Genomic DNA, 16,302 nt, shown 5'->3' on the forward strand with positions numbered 1-16,302 from the left:
TCTGGCCAGAATCCTCACTGAATGTCAAAAAATTAACCACCCACCCCACCAATGTGTCTTCTATAAAACATCCGTGATAAAAAATTATGTACGTGTAGTGCAACTCTATTTCCAATAATTTCAAGGTAGGGTTCTAATTCTTTGAGCTCCATTTTATTGTAAGAATAAATTTTGGAGTAGTAGATTGATAAAGACTGTATGATTAAAAAATAATAAAAAATTTATATTTGCGTTTAATATTATTTTATAGAAAAATGTGTGATTAAAAAGAAGAGAAAAATATATTTTAAACATAATTAGAATCGAACAAGAGCATAGTTAATACGAGCTTGTATGTCTCCCATTTTGGGAGAAAATATAGAGTTTTGAATAGTAATTTTTGAAAAATGTGTGGTTGAAATTTTAAAAAACTTTATTGGTTTGTATATAGAATATTTTAATTATATGAATTATATGGTAGAGAATGATACTGTAGCAAATAATTTATTGTGTTAAACGATGACAAACAAGGGCTACATTATAACTTCATCTGCAGTACTTGTTTGGATTTATAGCACGTTTGGCTTATCTTAAAAGCTGAAACATGGGTTCCTCTCAGCTTATTTTGACAGCATCTAGAGTGATACTGTCGAAATAAACTGGCTTCAGAGTATTAGCGGCCAAACATGCTCAACTCCAGGCACTATAGGAATCTAAATGTAATGCAACCTATAAACGTCACGTCGAGTCCAAGGAATCAAATATGTACAAAATGTCTTCACAACTACATATTTTGTCTATGAATGGACTAAATCGAACACAGGCATGTATACTTTTCAATGAATATTCCAACTGAAATTCTCCATAGGAAATAAGATATTATAAACCATACAACAAATAAGATATTATAATCATTTCAATTTCGACGCTCAGTACATCCACGACAGGTCTTGCTTGAATGTAACCAACTTAGCAGCCCCGTGAACGCCCCTTTCTGATATCTGTGGGCAGTCATCGACTGCTAGAAGTTCTAACTTGTGTGATCCGACAAGTGGCCTTAATCCATCATCCGTAACTCCTAAACATTTGCTAAGCTTTAAAATACACAGCTTCGGAAATTGCGCTACAAGCTGTAGTCCCTCGTCAGTAATCTCTTGGCATCGAGTGAGTTCTAATATACGAAGGTATTCAGCCGAACATAGTGCTTCCATTCCAACATCATTAAAGGAGTATACGTGATCCAATGCAAGTTCTTTTATGGGGCACCTTTGTATTAGACTAAGAATTCCATGTAAAGTAAATGAGGAAAATGAAGGAAACTCACCATCGGAGAAAGATAACCTCACTGATTCGAGATGTGAGCAAGTCTCTGCCACTGCCTTCAAACTTTCATCTGTTAATCTTATTGGATTGTTCATCAAAAGAGGGAGCGAAAAATCTGATGGAACTCGGAGGGAAATCGAACGAAGATTGCTCGACTTACGAGCCATACGTATAATGTCACAGTCTCGTACCCCAACACACATATCTAAGTGAATTTTTTCCAAGTTCTTGCATTTCCCCAACACACATGCAAGACCTCTACCAGGACTAATGATACTATTCACCAAGTTGAGCTCAAGCATGTTATCACACGGAATCCACTGCTTTTGCCATTGATCTACGGCTAACCGATCATAAACCTTCATGTAACGGTAATTAGCATCCACCTCAAATTGCAAGCGCTTTAATTTGAGCCAACTCGGCCCGAGCTTGATTAAATCACCTTCTCCTATTACCCTACAATTCTTGATGCAAAGATCTTCAATTGTTTCAAGCTTGCCAAGATATTCGAGCCACTCCATGCTGCTAACATTAAGACAACGAATAAGGTGAAGCAACCTAAGGTTTTTGCATCCTACCACAAGAGATAATATCCCACAGCCACTTATTCTCGGAGTGAAATTTAATTTCAAAGCAGAAAGATGGGAGCAAGAAGCAAGGCGGCTTAAACCCGCATCGGTGATAAACGTACAATAACTTAAATTGAGATCTTTTAGATATGGGCAGCTGCTCGAAAGAATGCAAAGCCCTTGATCATCCAACTGTTTCCCTAATCTTGACATCCAACCCGAGTAAGAGATTTCCACTTTTTCCAAGTTCCGAAATCTGTTGCACAGAGTAGCCAATGCTTCATTGGCAGGGTCCAATCCACAGCCAACTCTGATAGATTTTCTCTGCTCGTTATCTAATTTATGAACACGTTTACAAGTCAACGAAACAGAGTTTTTATCAACTGTTTTCTTTATTCTTCCTAAAATGTCCCAAACTACTTCATCAGGCAAATCATCCATTGAAATCAGACTTCTATTATCAATGAGAGGAGAACAACGGCAGTAGCATAACCTGAACAATGAAAAAGGCAACTCATAAGTTAAATATTCTAAACTCAGGAAAAGTATCCTCTCTGAAATTATTCCATACAATAGAGCCAACATATTGATTGAAAACACGTTGGAGATTATATGTGCTTCACTGATTCAAGAAAAAGAATGCAATTGGAAGGTTTAAATATAAAACTCCAAATCTACTTATTCTGTTTCAGACAATTATTGCTTGTTTGGTGAGATTAACAATCTAGTCATGTATGCTACGGCGTACCAAACATGCAATTAGAGGAAGGGTAATACAATAAAAAAAATTGATCCAACTCCCCACTCATTTCTGCTTCACCTAACGATGAATACTAGACAGCCCCTTTACTCAAAAAATTGGCTTCCTCCTTCCTATGGTAATGCCAATATATGAATCGTGGAAATAAAGACTTGTCGATTCTGTTATTGTAGATGAACACCTTATGCTGTTATTGGAAGACATGTAAAATCTGATTGCTCCATATTTAAATAAGCAAATAACGTTCACATTGCTAAAAAATAACTTAATTTTTATTTATTAGGAACCAAGGACAACCAGATATGATTTAAATGCACAGTGAATATCAGAAAAAGGATAACAATAAACCAGTAAATTGCTTGGAACTCTAATTCGATAATAATATAAACAACCGGAACTGGAAATGGTAAAATCGATTTGAAAGAGAAATAAACGAGCACATATCATCATCAAATTAATGAACCATCAAGAATCAATCCAATAATTATTATAAGCAGGCATTATCAAAATCCCAAATTGGAATTCCAACAAAAGGAATAGTTAAAAAAAAAAATTTAATTCAGAAGAGGTCAATGGAATAAAATTTAGGGGAAATCGAAGGCAGAAATCCATGGGCAAAATACAATTATATTAAAAAGAATTGAATTTACCAGGGATGGAGAAGAAGAGAATTCGCGGATGCAAATGATGATCTGAAAAATTATGCTTACGGATAGATATTTGTAGATATTTCTTTTTGAATGAATTATTGATATTTCCTTCGACCCCTTGTCCAAGGAGCCATTGTAATTTGTAAGGCAAAAGAATTTTGGCACAAATGGTCCTCTAACGTTTTCCCTTAGTGTGATTTTGATCCCTAATCTATATTTTCTTGACATTGATGTTCTCAATCTATCAATTTCAAGCACAAAAGGTACTTTTTGACAGAATTCATCAACATTGCCGTTAGTTTTGCACATTGCTTTCACTTCCATTTGATTCCAAAAGTGAATTTGTCAAACATATTGAATTCCAATTGTATTTTAATGTTTAATATCAATTTTTTCAGCTCGCATTAACTGTTGAAAACTTATTATTTAATTTCACGATAAATAAAATTCTCGCATTTGTAGTCGTCATTTTGTTTTCATTAATATGTTAATCGAAGATTTTTGTCACATTTTCATTGTCTTATTTTAGGAATATTACTAATCTTTGATGGGATTTTTTCTTTTTAAATGATTTCCTTAGCAGTGTTTAAAATTTATTAAGAACCTGTTTGAGAGTAATTTTGAGAATTAATTTTTTGACCGTTAGGAGAAAATTGGGGTCCACCCGTGAGAAAAGAAGTCAAATATGACGATTGAAATAGTGAAATAACGGTCAAAAAATCAATTTTTTGGGAGAAAAAATCGCTCCCAAACAAGCCCTAACATCTTAGGATACAAAATATGCACCAACTTAAATAGGTTGGGAACAAAATTTCTATCTCCAAAAGTTAAAAAATCATTTAACATTTATTGGACTGATAGGAAACCCATAAGATAAAATATTTTTCATTCATAAATTATTGAAGTGAAATACATATTACAATTCAATCTAAACCTTTAACCATTCCCTTCTTCATCCACATCATAACATCTCCGCAAATAAAACCCAAAACCAAAATCTTCCAAAGAACTTCCTTTTCTTACTCTTCATGTGCATGCTTTTTTCTTGTAACCATTCACAATTTTGTCACAACGATACTCTCAAAATGCTTTGATTATATTAAAAAAAGAAACCATTAAAACCAAGATATCGAAAAGATACGTGTAATTTATGGAAGAAAACAACTAAACTTGCCCCATGTTCTGACAATAAGTGGAATATGACAATTCTTCCAAGACTTAACCCACTCACACAACCTTTCAACACATCCACAATATTCACAAGATTTAATTAATCTTATCTGATCTTTTTCTTATTTTATTTAAAATTTGCTTACAATCTATTGATTCTTACTTGTTTTGATGGTTATATTTGTAATAAGAACATGACTTAACTCAAGTGATAAAAACAAAGTCTTACCAGATCATTGACCTCGTTTTAAGTTTCCTTTGAGGGAAAGAATGAAAGTCACAAAAAGTTACAAGTGTCATATTATTGTAACATTGTTAAAAGAATGTATGTTATCGAATGCAAGCTCTTGTATTGGGCACTTTTGAGCAAGATCGAGGATCCCGTGTAAACTAAACTAAGAAAATGAAGGAAACTTAGAGTCGGAGAAGGAGAACCATCCTAATTCTAGTCAGGTCCGGTCTTATGATTGTCGGGGCTCGAGGCGAAGTCCAAAAATTAGGGCCCCAAAATCAACGTAAATGCAAAAAATTCAACAATATATTATGCAACATATTGCTAATTTAAAACTTAATATTAAAACAACAAATAAATATCTCAATCATCTCACAATTAATGTAAAAAAAACTATTTTCATTTTCTTTCTTTTAATATTTAAAAAACTTTTGGACCAAAATAGGCCCCTATGGTTTTGGGCCTGAGGCACAGGCCTCATTTGCTTGGCCATAGGATCGGCCGTTATTCTAGTACAAGCAAGATTCGGCCACTACCTTTAAACTTTCGTCTAATCTTATTAGATAGTTCATCAAAAGAAGGAGCGAGAGATTTGATGTAACTTGAAGAGAAAGCCAAACAAAGATTGCTCAATTTACTAGCCATACTTGTAATACCGGCAAGTTCAATCATGGAATTACAATGGAGGATGTTCAAGTCGCTCATCTTATGATGCGGCGAAGCAGTGCCAAATAAGAGCGGTTGTACAGAACAAGCGGTGCCTCCAGGGTTTCATTACCAAGTTTTTGGCAGGTTTGACCTGAATTGGCAGTTCTACCCTTCTTAGGTTATTGATCAATTCCAAAAATAAATTCCTTTTAACTAGGTTGAAGAACGAAATCGTAAAATCGAAGCATAACCACTTTTTTAAAATCGTTCCATTGGGTCCATGTGGATCCATCATCATTTTGATTTTAAATCGAACCAAACTGTTTTAAAGAGATTTGGTTTAAATTTCAATATTTGCAAAACATTTTAAACTGTCAAATCATCTATAAATGAATTATGAAAATAAATTTATTTAAATTGTATTCAAACCAATCAAAACTAAATACATTCCAATTAAAAAGATGCATCCATAATAGGTATAACCCAATTAAACTCAATACCCAAATAAACAATTATCCATTTGAATTAATTAATTAAAGCATACCTAAATACCCATCAATAGTCAAAACTATGAATACAAAACGCTCAAATTGGTGAAGTGGTGAATAACTATTGCTGAACCATATTAGTCGACCACTCATTACAATTGAGTAGACAAAATCTAGATTTTTATTCAAACTCACACATTTTTTCCTTATACTGATAGTTTTCTTCAATTTCAACTAAATTTCCAAGTTAGTTTATCCAATTTTTTTTTTATTTTTTTTGTTAATTATTTGCTTTTGTTTTAATTTGTATTGATCTCCCTTAAATGTTTAGCAAACATCATTTTTTTTTTTGGTTTATTTGCATTCAATTTCCTAATCAGGTCATTCAATTAATTATTTATATAATAACTTAATTTTTAGGTTCTACTGTTAATTGCTAGAATGATTTGGTGGATAATTTAAATGTTCGTTTTGAAGATTTGATCAATGAGACTTTTGACATATTAATTTTGAGAAAATTGAATGCAAGAAACCATTATATTATCAATCCTACAGAGAACTGATTGCAAATTCGTTGATCCTTCATCCAACACAATAATTGTCATTCAGCGGAGAACCAAAATTATTTCAAGTTCAAAGGAAGCAAAATAGTGTGTTTATGCTTCCTTTTCTGTTTTAGTAAGAAAAGAGTGAATTGAGAAAATAGTAAAAATGGTATATGGAAACACAAAACCTTTGATTCTAACCACAGAATGTGTAACCGTAGATGCTCATGAAACAAGTAACTAGAATCTACCTTCCTTTTATGTCCAAGCAAAGCTAACAAATTTATAATAGACTTGGCAATAAAAATGAAAATTAGGCAACTCCAAGCTGAAAAAAGTTCATGTACAAAAGATTCAAGAACTAAAACTCATCAAGGCCATGGTCCACATAGGAACGGACAAGATTACGCAACTCTATTTAGGTACTCTGAAACACCATTTTTCCAAAGTTTTATAATATTACTTTCGAGAACTGATAGACTATGGTAATATCAATCCATCAGACGATTAATTGTTATAGTTGAATAAAAAATCCCGAGTCCTATACAATATTCGTTGATTGAAACTTGACGTGGTCTAAAATTATAAATGGAAATTGGATATTATATGCAGATATAAGAAACAAATGACATTCATAAAATAGCGAGTGGTCATTAAAATGTGATGATATGTTCCTCTCGCTTAACTAGTATCAATCAATCAAAAGCAAAGCGAGAAGGGTTTAACGCAATGGAAAAATTGAAGGGGGAGATCCCTCCAGCTCAATTACTTGATGCCCATCGTAGACATTGTCCCACATCGACTTTGCACTTAAGTGTTCACGTGTTTATATGTTATGTTCAACCAATAATGGTTGGGTAGCTGAGTAAGCCGTCACCATGATACCACGGTCCACTTAAAAAAAGAACTGGAATAAATCTTCAAAAATCCAAAAATGGCGACTTACTCGACTACCTTTTGAGTAAATAAGAAAGATTGACTTGAAGTCAACAACAACCACAAGAATTACCTTTTTAAATCGAAGAATTATAAATCCTTCCATTACTTACTTTCCATTCTTTCACTAATGGGGTTTCATTTTTCAAATAAAAATTATGCTTTTGGCAAAATTACCTACCAAACAGGCCAAATTTAGGAGGAAAAGTAGAATAATATTATTTGCAATTGTTCACAGTTATAGTTGTCTTACGTGGTATTCATTAGGCGCTTACTGATTAGATGAATTAATGTGATAGTTTTTATTACCTTATGCATTAAATCACTAACCACCACATGTATGTCATGTAAAACGACTACAATAATGAACAATTGCAAATAGTATTATTCAAGGCAAGTAAACACAAGAAATAACACCATAGAAACCGCACACTGCTCAATTTTTAGAATAATGTCATTTGTAGTTGTTCATTACTACGGTTGTTCTACATGGCATACATGTGATCATTAGTGATTTGATGCATGAGACAATAAAAAACTATCATATTAATACATCAAATTTCTTTTTATTTTCAATACACAAAGGCAAGCTATCTATTGTAGCTTACGGTTATTATATGAATATAATATATGGAAACCAACTAATTTATACAAGTTTGAGCTCACTTGAGCCATATAATTTAGTTTGGTTTTACACTGTATTATTAGAGATTAAGGGGCGTATTAAATTTAGTTTTTCAAATGCTTTCATAGAGACTTTTTGTAAGTGAGGGACTTCTATAGGGTTCGTGAACTTTTATTAACTTTTATAGTTTATATAAAGGGAAGAGTTCACAAATCAAGTTTTACCTATGCATAATGCAAAATTCAAGTTACAAGTTTCATTAATACAAAAATCAGGTTTTAACTAATTAATCAAAAATATTTATTAAATAATGATGACAAAGTCATAGTTGTACGATTAATGATCACAGATTCACAATTATAAGTCATAGGTTTATTTACTGGTAACATATTATCAAATTAATTGGTCATAGATTTTTTCAAGGTCACAAATCAAAAAATTATAAATTATAAATGGTCAAAAATTCAAAAAATTATAGGTTACGGGTCATATATTTTTAAATTTGATGGTCACAAATTACTTTTTTAATCAAAAAATGATCGAATTTTAAAGTCACGGATTAATACAGTCACAGGGAACCAAATAGTTGGTCACAGACGCCAAATACCTGATCCCGATCCACCATAATGCTTGATCACAAACACTATCCCGACCATAACACCATCACAACCACCACCAACACCACCACCATTACCACCATGAAAACCACCACCTCCCGACAAAAACAAACCAAAACACATCACCAATATCGCCACTGCGACGGCACCAACCGAACAACGTATATAATTGGTCACAAACACTACCAACACCATTGAAACCAAGCACCAACTTATCACTGTAGTAACATCGCCACTAACACTTGCACCACCAACAATTCAACCACCCCATCGACACTACCACCAGCCTTTCATCTCCAACACATCACAACTACGATCACCACTGCTAACGCAAGCACCGCCGCTACCATCACTACTACCGCCGTCCTACCTAGATCCACCGCATCACCATCGCCACATCGTCACCCCCACAACGTCATCAAAACTACCCAAAGGTGATAATATTATTTGTGATCCAGAGTTGGGCATTCTTGCCAAAAGTTGCGCAACAAAAGTGTGTGGGATAATTCCCAATAGGCGGTTGTGTGGTTTTGGTAAGCATTCCTAGGTAGAAATCGCGCAGCAGCGGCACTCCTAGGCAAAATATAACATCTCCATCGCGCTCTTGCAGTGATGCTTATCTTCTTGCAGTGGCACTGGTCTTCAAAGTGTCGCTGCTACAGTGCAAAGTCATGAACACTACCGGCAAGGAATTTTTCACGGCTATTGTGATGGAGAGACGGGAGAGACTAAGAGAGAAGAGAGGGTAGAGAGAGAGAAATGGTAAGGAAAAAATTGATTAGGGCTTGAAATAATTTGGGGGAATATTTAATATTTAAATATTATATTGATACCTAATTTATTAATAGTGAAATATCAACCCTAATTTTTGAATTGTGACTTTTGGACACTTGGAATTATGTAATTTTCCCTTATATAAAGCCCTCGTTTGAGCCCTATTTTTTCTATTGAAATGCATTCTTCAACAGTTATTTGACCACATTTCAATCATGTATATTTTTAATAACATAATATTATACGTAAACTTAAAACTTTTCTTTACTTTTTAACCACACACGAGTGTATCTCTGGGTAAGTATTTCATTATCTCTATATAAATGTAGATGTGTTAAGATGGCAAAATACCTCACCTCGCATGTCCAACTCCTCATAGCCTCGACTCATTTTATCGTCGGGGTGAAAATGTGATCCTTTCCCACAACTATCCTCAATTTTATATATATATTTGAAATTTTGTTGATTTTATAGTTTAAAGTACATTTAAAAAGTTAATAAATAAGTAATGAGTGAAATTTTTTAACCTATGCTCCATCAGGGATGGATCTAGACGACTTGGATTAGGGGATCACACATAAAAGTTATAGGGTACCTTCTACAAAAATAAAAAAAAAGAAGAAGAAGAAGCTAAACAATTTTTTTTATTTATTTATTTTTTTCAAAATCTAGAGGGTCACTTGACCCTGTAAACCCCCCCTCTCCCAAGCCCACCCCTGTGCTCCATCCTCACCTTGACTCTGAAAAATTCTTGACAGGACAAGGCAAGGAGGCCTTCTTAATGGCATTCCAAAGAGGATAAATCTGATGTGCCAAAAAAATCTTGACATAGGGGCTGACAGATTACTCACAATGTTGGGGCCCGCATAAATAAAATATTTGAAGGAAGAAGTGGCCCCACTATCCAAATGTGAGGATTTGTCAAAGCTTCTGGTGCTCCTCTTCTGGCATTGCAACACTGCCCTTCCAAAGATATGCACATCTATATACATAAATGTAAAATCTATCTTTAAAAAGTCTGCTTAAATTGGAGATCATTGTTTTACTCTTCTAGTCCTATTTGAAGAGAAAGATTGTGTCGAGCTTGGGTCTTGGTTCTCTAAATTCGTGAGAGCCTTGTTTATTTTTGGAAAATTAATCGGAAAAAATATCAAAGACTGAATCTCACATTTTCTGGACGAATTTTATTAGACTGTTATAAAAACAAAACAAAAGTTAATTTGACACATCTACTTCTAAACCTTTTCAGTATTGTTGCATAGCCTAGGATGACACATCACCTCTATATAGAGGTTTGAGAGAAGAGTATAGCTGGATGATGACCATGTATGTGGAGGTAAGGGTTGGAAAAAAAGAAAAAAAAGAGAGTAAAAAGTGGAGGCATTACACTAGAAGTATAACGGAGTATTGGTGGTAGAGTGACGATACTGTCAATTTTTAAATAAAATGATGTACGTGAAAAGGGAATTAGCATACAATTACATCATTGTCCGCAAATTATATCTAAAATTTTCCTAATAACAATTTTGTGGGAATTACTAGATCATGTAAATATGCTGTAAGGTAGTCAAAATTTTGAAAAATGTATTCTGATTTCGAGTGTGCAAAGCAAGAGGGCAAGAGTCTAGAACCATTAGATCACTGCCACGGTTCATTTGGAAATCCAAGAAAAGAAAAATTTATTGTAGCATGCAATTACGTTTCGTCTGGGTGGATGAATAACATTCTCTATAATTTTTTGAGAGCTGAATTTCACAAATGGTTACTACTGTTTGTGCAGAACTTCAAGTTGACATTAATTTTAGATTGCTTAGGTCTCTCTCAATCCTTTTGTCCTCCCTCAAAATTCCAAAAATTATACTTCTTTGACTATAATTTATGATTCTGTCCAACAAAGAGAAAAATCACGCTCATGTCGATCAATAGAGTTCTTACATACGTTCATTCTTCACACGAGCACAAGAGAATGTCAATTAGAATAGATCTCACGGACATTTGGGACCAATAACGGATTTAGGGAGTTGGCTTGGACTATAAGCCATGCCGGCTCCAACCAAATTACTTTTTAAACGTATGATTTTTATTTTTATTTTTTATTTTTACACATTAACTCAGTTTAAAAGATTTTTAAATTTAATCTCGACTCCATCTTTATCTGGGACGATTAGTGGGGTTGAACAAATGGGCAAGAACCTTAGATTTTGACCTATTTGGCCCTTGTTTGATCAACTGATTTGTGGTGGGGTTAGGAGTCTAAAATGATTTTTGAAATACCATTTTAAAATGAAACTCAAAAATGCGATTTAGTTAAGTTGCATTTTAAATCTAACAATTGTTACATTTTAAAAGTCACATAAGCGTCTACTATTGCCTTGACCAACACAAGTGTTCAATCTTGAGGTCCATCTTAACAGGTTATCATCATTAGAAGGAGTCATCAAAGCCCTTACATGTTGGTTATATCTTTGTTAAGTATTCGGGATGGAATTTATCTCTTAATATGTCCCCAATGTGGAGAATTGTTTAAGTGAATCAATTCTAATATTCGTATGGTCGTTTGAATCTTAATAGAATCAAATTGTTGGTTTAAGCTTAAAGAAATCCGATGCTAGATTAAGTCTTGAATATCTATCTTAAAATGTCAACATTATATAGACTAATACAAACTCTTACATGTTGATTAAAATCCTGATAAGCGTTCAGTGTGGAATTCATCCTTTAATAATAAGGTACCAGAATAAATTGAAGATTATTGATTTCATTAAAACAAATTAAAGTTGGATAATTCAATTGACCTTTTAATGGAAGTTAGGGACCAAAATGCAATTAAGCCTTCCTTTTTTGGTTATTTTTACTGATTTAGAAGATCAACCAAATAAGAAAAATACAGAGGAGGTATAATTTCTAAACCAAGACAACTAAAGCCACAATCAGCTGAAGTTATGGGTACCTAGAAAAAAAGAAAAAACGGTTACATGTAACCAGTTAAATTGCTTCTTCCAGCATTGTATCATACATAGAGCTGGAAGTACTCTTATGTTCTACTGGCCCGGCACTAAAAGAATTCACATCAATACACTACACGAGGTCTTTATTTGTGTTTGCCTCCAACGTCGTGAACTCTATCCAACGACTCTTCAAATGCTCGTAATGCAACCTTATAATGGTCTAGAGAGATCACCCCCTCCTGCACCACTTGCAATGCACTTCTGTACAATTGATTGAAGCGTTGCACCCGTTCACCAGCATCAGTAGTACTCAACCCATGATTTGGTATAAATAAACGCTTGTAATCCTTTTTCCACCGCGATAATATGTATTTTGATGGGATCTCCTCTATCCCATTGAAGTTGAGTACACTCAATGCATGTCGGCATAAGTAGCCATAGAAGTTGAAGCAACTGCAAATGCAACAAACTTCGGCTGCCACTCGATTGTACAAAACTTCATAATCCCTAACTTCTCTCCGGTTTCCTTCACTGAGAACCCTTTCCTTCACTAGAAAAATCATAACCGGTCCATCAATATGTATCTGTGTAGTACTGAAACAAGAATACATTTCCTCAACCTCCAACTGAAATTTTTTGAATATTTCTGGAGTATATACCTTGGACACCTGCAACTCAAATGCACATCTTGTTTTCAATTCGGGACTTGAGCTCCTTGAATTTGAATCTGCAGTGGCTTCTTCCTTGTGCTTTTTTTGCAACGCTAATTCATACTTGTCAAGAAATTCTTTCAATGGAGTTTGCTTGTGCACGTACTTATCAAAAAACGCATTTAAGGTCTCGCCGGGTCTTGCAGTTGCCATTCCCAAAAAAACGGTGTCCTTTACACAAACAGGAGCCCACATAGCTCGATCCTCGTATAATGACCTAAGCCACTCGTTATCACCTACTCCAAAATGCTGGATCATAAATCCCCATGCTGCATCAAAATCACAAGGCTTCAGAGTCTCGTAAACTCCTTTAAGCAATGCCTTTCTTATAGCGTCGTAGTTTCGCAGTCCACCCAATTTCTCGGGAACTTTTCTCATAATGTGTGACAAACTAAATCGATGATGAGACTTTGGAAACACATCGGCCACCACACTCTTCAAAACCTTGCATCTGTCTGTGATAATGGTTTGTGGGGATTGTCCGGATGTGCATGTAAGCCATGCTTTGAATAGCCAATTGTAAGAGTCCATTGTCTCACCTGCAAGCATGCCACAACCAAGTAAAACGGATTGACCATGGTGATTTATGCCAACAAATGACACGAGGGGGATCTCGTATTTGTTTGACAAACAAGTATTGTCCAAAAACAAAACATCACTGAAGTAACTGCTTGTGGCCCTAGATCTAGCATCCATCCAGAAGACATTCCTCAAACACCCTTCATCATTGAGATCCATCAAGTAAAAAAAATTTGGGTTCGTCAACTGCATTCGACAAAAGTAATTATAAATTGCTTGTGTGTCACCTTTTCTTAAATTCAAGTGATCAGGACGATCACATGAAGTTCTGACCTTTGTTTGGACTAAATTTGAGGTCTCATAACCTCCTGCATCAATCACTACGGCCCGGTACAGTCTCACTGGTTGCATGTCCGATTCAGAGTTCGTCTGTATTTTCCTCTTGGTTCTGGCAGCCATCATTTTACTCGACTTGAACCCTTTTGAACCTAACAAATGGTTGTGCTCGAGAGTAACTTCAAGTATCCGCCACCTTTTAGAATCCAATAACCTCATCCTTATCATTGCAGGACAACCAGTTCTTGTTTCCTTCCGCAAATGGTTTACATCTTTAACTCTTTTAAAACCCTGGCTACTGCAACAAAGTACAGCACCATATTTCTCTCTGCTATTTCTTTTAAACCACGAGTTTTTTACTCTCACACTAAATCCAACCTCTCTGGCATAACAATTATAATAATTGTAAGCATCGTCGTAGGACTCAAACTCCATTCCTATAGCAGGGGCAACGAATTCTTTCCTTCCTTCATGTTTGTTTCCATCATGAATTCCATTTTGATCCTCTAGTGCTGTTTTCTCGTCATCTATTTCTCGCAGAGTCTGACAACTTCGTGTATCTGTTGAAACCTCAGTGCAAAGAGAAGTTTCTTCCATATGAAACTGAAAAAGAAAAATAAGATGTCAAAAAAGCATAAAGAGTTTAGAAAAAAATAAAAAAATATATATTACTGGCAAGTATGAAGATATATTGTGCTATCTGCATTCTTTTGTTTTATACTTGTTCTCACTATTGTGTATACCTAAATATTCTAAACTCAGGAAAAGTAACCTCTCTGAAATTATTCCATACAATAGAGCCAAATTTTGAATATATACACGTTGCGTTGGAAATTATACGTGCTTCACTGATTCAAGAAAAAGACTGCAATTGGAAGATTTAAATACAAAACTCCAAATCTTCTTATTTTGCTTCAGAAAATTATTGCTTGTTTGGTGACATTAAGAATCTAGTCGTGTATGATACAGCGTACCAAACAAGCAATTAGAGGAAGGGTAATACACCAAACAAATTGATCCAACTCCCCAATCATTTCTGCTTCACCCAAGGATGAATACTATCACAAAAATATACAGCCCCTTTACTCAAAAAATTGGCTTCCTCCTTACTATGGTGATGCCAATATAAGAATCATCGAAATAAAGATTCGTCGATTCTGTTATTGTAGATGCACGCCTTAAAAATCCAAGTGCCCCATATTTTTAAATAAGCAAATAATGTTCACAGTGCTTAAAAATAACTAAACTTTTATTTATTTGGAACCAAGGACAACCAAATATGATTTAAATGCACTGCGAAATTCTGAAAAAGGATAACAATAAACCAGTAAATTGCTCGGAAACTCTAATTCTACAATAATATAAACAACCAGAACTGGAAACGGTAAAATGGATTTGAAAGAGAAATAAACGAGCGCATATCATCATCAAATTAATGACCCATCAAGAATCAATCCAATAATTATTATAATCAGGCATTATCAAAATCCCAAATTGGAATTCGAACGAAAGGAATAGTAAAAAAACATATTTAACTCAGAAGAGGTCAATGGAATAAAATTTAGGGGAAATCGAAGGCAGAAATCCATGGGAAAAATACAATTATATTAAAAAGAATTGAATTTACCAGGATGGGGAACAAGAGAATTCGCGGACGCAAATGATGATCTGAAAAATTATGCTTACGTATAGATATTTGTAGATATTTCTTTTTGAATGAATTTTTGATATTTCCTTCGACCCCTTGCCTGAGGAGCCATTGTAATTCGCAAGGCATAAGAATTTTGGCGCAAATGGTCCCTTAACGTTTTCCCTTTGTGTGATTTTGATCCCTAATCCATATTTTCTTGACATTGATGTTCTCAAACTATCAATTTCATGCACAAAAGGCCCTTTTTGACAGAATTCGTCAAAATTGCCTTTAGTTCTGCACATGGCTTTCACCTCCATTTGATTCCAAAAGTATATTTGTCATTGTATTTTGATGTTTAATATCAATTTTTTTTCAGCCTGCATTAACTGTTGAAAACTTATTATCTAATTTTACAATAAATAAAAGGGAAAAATTGCAGCATCGATCCCAAACTTTTTCAATTTTTTCAACCTTTACTCTAACTTTTATTTTGTACTGACGAAGGTCCCCAACCTTTCATAAATATGCAGTTGGAGTCCAAATTGATGGATTTGACCGTTAGTTGACAAGAAAAATTAAAATTTCACCATTTTGGACCAATTTAAAAAGGGTATAACAGTACTTTACATTTTTCTCATATTAAATAAATTAAAAATATATAACCCCCAACACCCTACCCATACTCGTATCCGAAAATAGTAGATGGTCGGGACCATTGTCGAAGACAATCAAGGCAGCGAGAAAAACCCTTGGAATTAAGACTCAAGGTGAACGGATTATCACTTGGATCTAAGATGGTCAGCACTGTCGTTGTGTGTGAGAATCATCAATTATCGCTCA

At 34.4% G+C, this 16,302-nt stretch overlaps 2 protein-coding genes across 3 annotated transcripts; both read right to left on the minus strand.

The window, feature by feature from the left end:
• Positions 1-711: 711 nt before the first annotated feature.
• LOC111401816 (F-box/LRR-repeat protein 14) lies at positions 712-3,382 on the minus strand. The gene is made up of 2 exons (XM_023029732.1): positions 3,282-3,382; positions 712-2,364 (listed from the first exon to the last, which is right to left on the minus strand). Exon 2 carries the CDS (start codon positions 2,310-2,312, stop codon positions 909-911), a length of 1,404 nt encoding a protein of 467 aa, XP_022885500.1. The 5' UTR covers positions 2,313-2,364; positions 3,282-3,382; the 3' UTR covers positions 712-908.
• Positions 3,383-12,137: 8,755 nt separating this feature from the next.
• On the minus strand, positions 12,138-15,578 carry LOC111401818 (protein FAR1-RELATED SEQUENCE 6). Of its 2 annotated transcripts, none has more exons than XM_023029733.1 (2): positions 15,457-15,578; positions 12,138-14,432 (listed from the first exon to the last, which is right to left on the minus strand). In XM_023029733.1, exon 2 carries the CDS (start codon positions 14,424-14,426, stop codon positions 12,408-12,410), a length of 2,019 nt encoding a protein of 672 aa, XP_022885501.1. In that variant the 5' UTR covers positions 14,427-14,432; positions 15,457-15,578; the 3' UTR covers positions 12,138-12,407. The 2 variants fall into 2 exon arrangements, with proteins under 2 accessions (XP_022885501.1, XP_022885502.1); XM_023029734.1 differs by lacking the exon at positions 15,457-15,578 and adding an exon at positions 14,511-15,436 and having other exon boundaries at positions 12,138-14,448.
• Between the last annotated feature and the right edge of the window lie 724 nt (positions 15,579-16,302).

This window comes from Olea europaea, chromosome 10 (assembly GCF_002742605.1).
Source record: "Olea europaea var. sylvestris chromosome 10, O_europaea_v1, whole genome shotgun sequence".
NCBI lineage: Eukaryota > Viridiplantae > Streptophyta > Magnoliopsida > Lamiales > Oleaceae > Olea > Olea europaea.

What these genes read in the sequence shown, in the direction of transcription:
- LOC111401816 (XM_023029732.1), bottom strand. Translation starts at nt 2,312, where the DNA reads ATGGATGATTTGCCTGATGAAGTAGTTTGGGACATTTTAGGAAGAATA.
- LOC111401818 (XM_023029733.1), bottom strand. Translation starts at nt 14,426, where the DNA reads ATGGAAGAAACTTCTCTTTGCACTGAGGTTTCAACAGATACACGAAGT.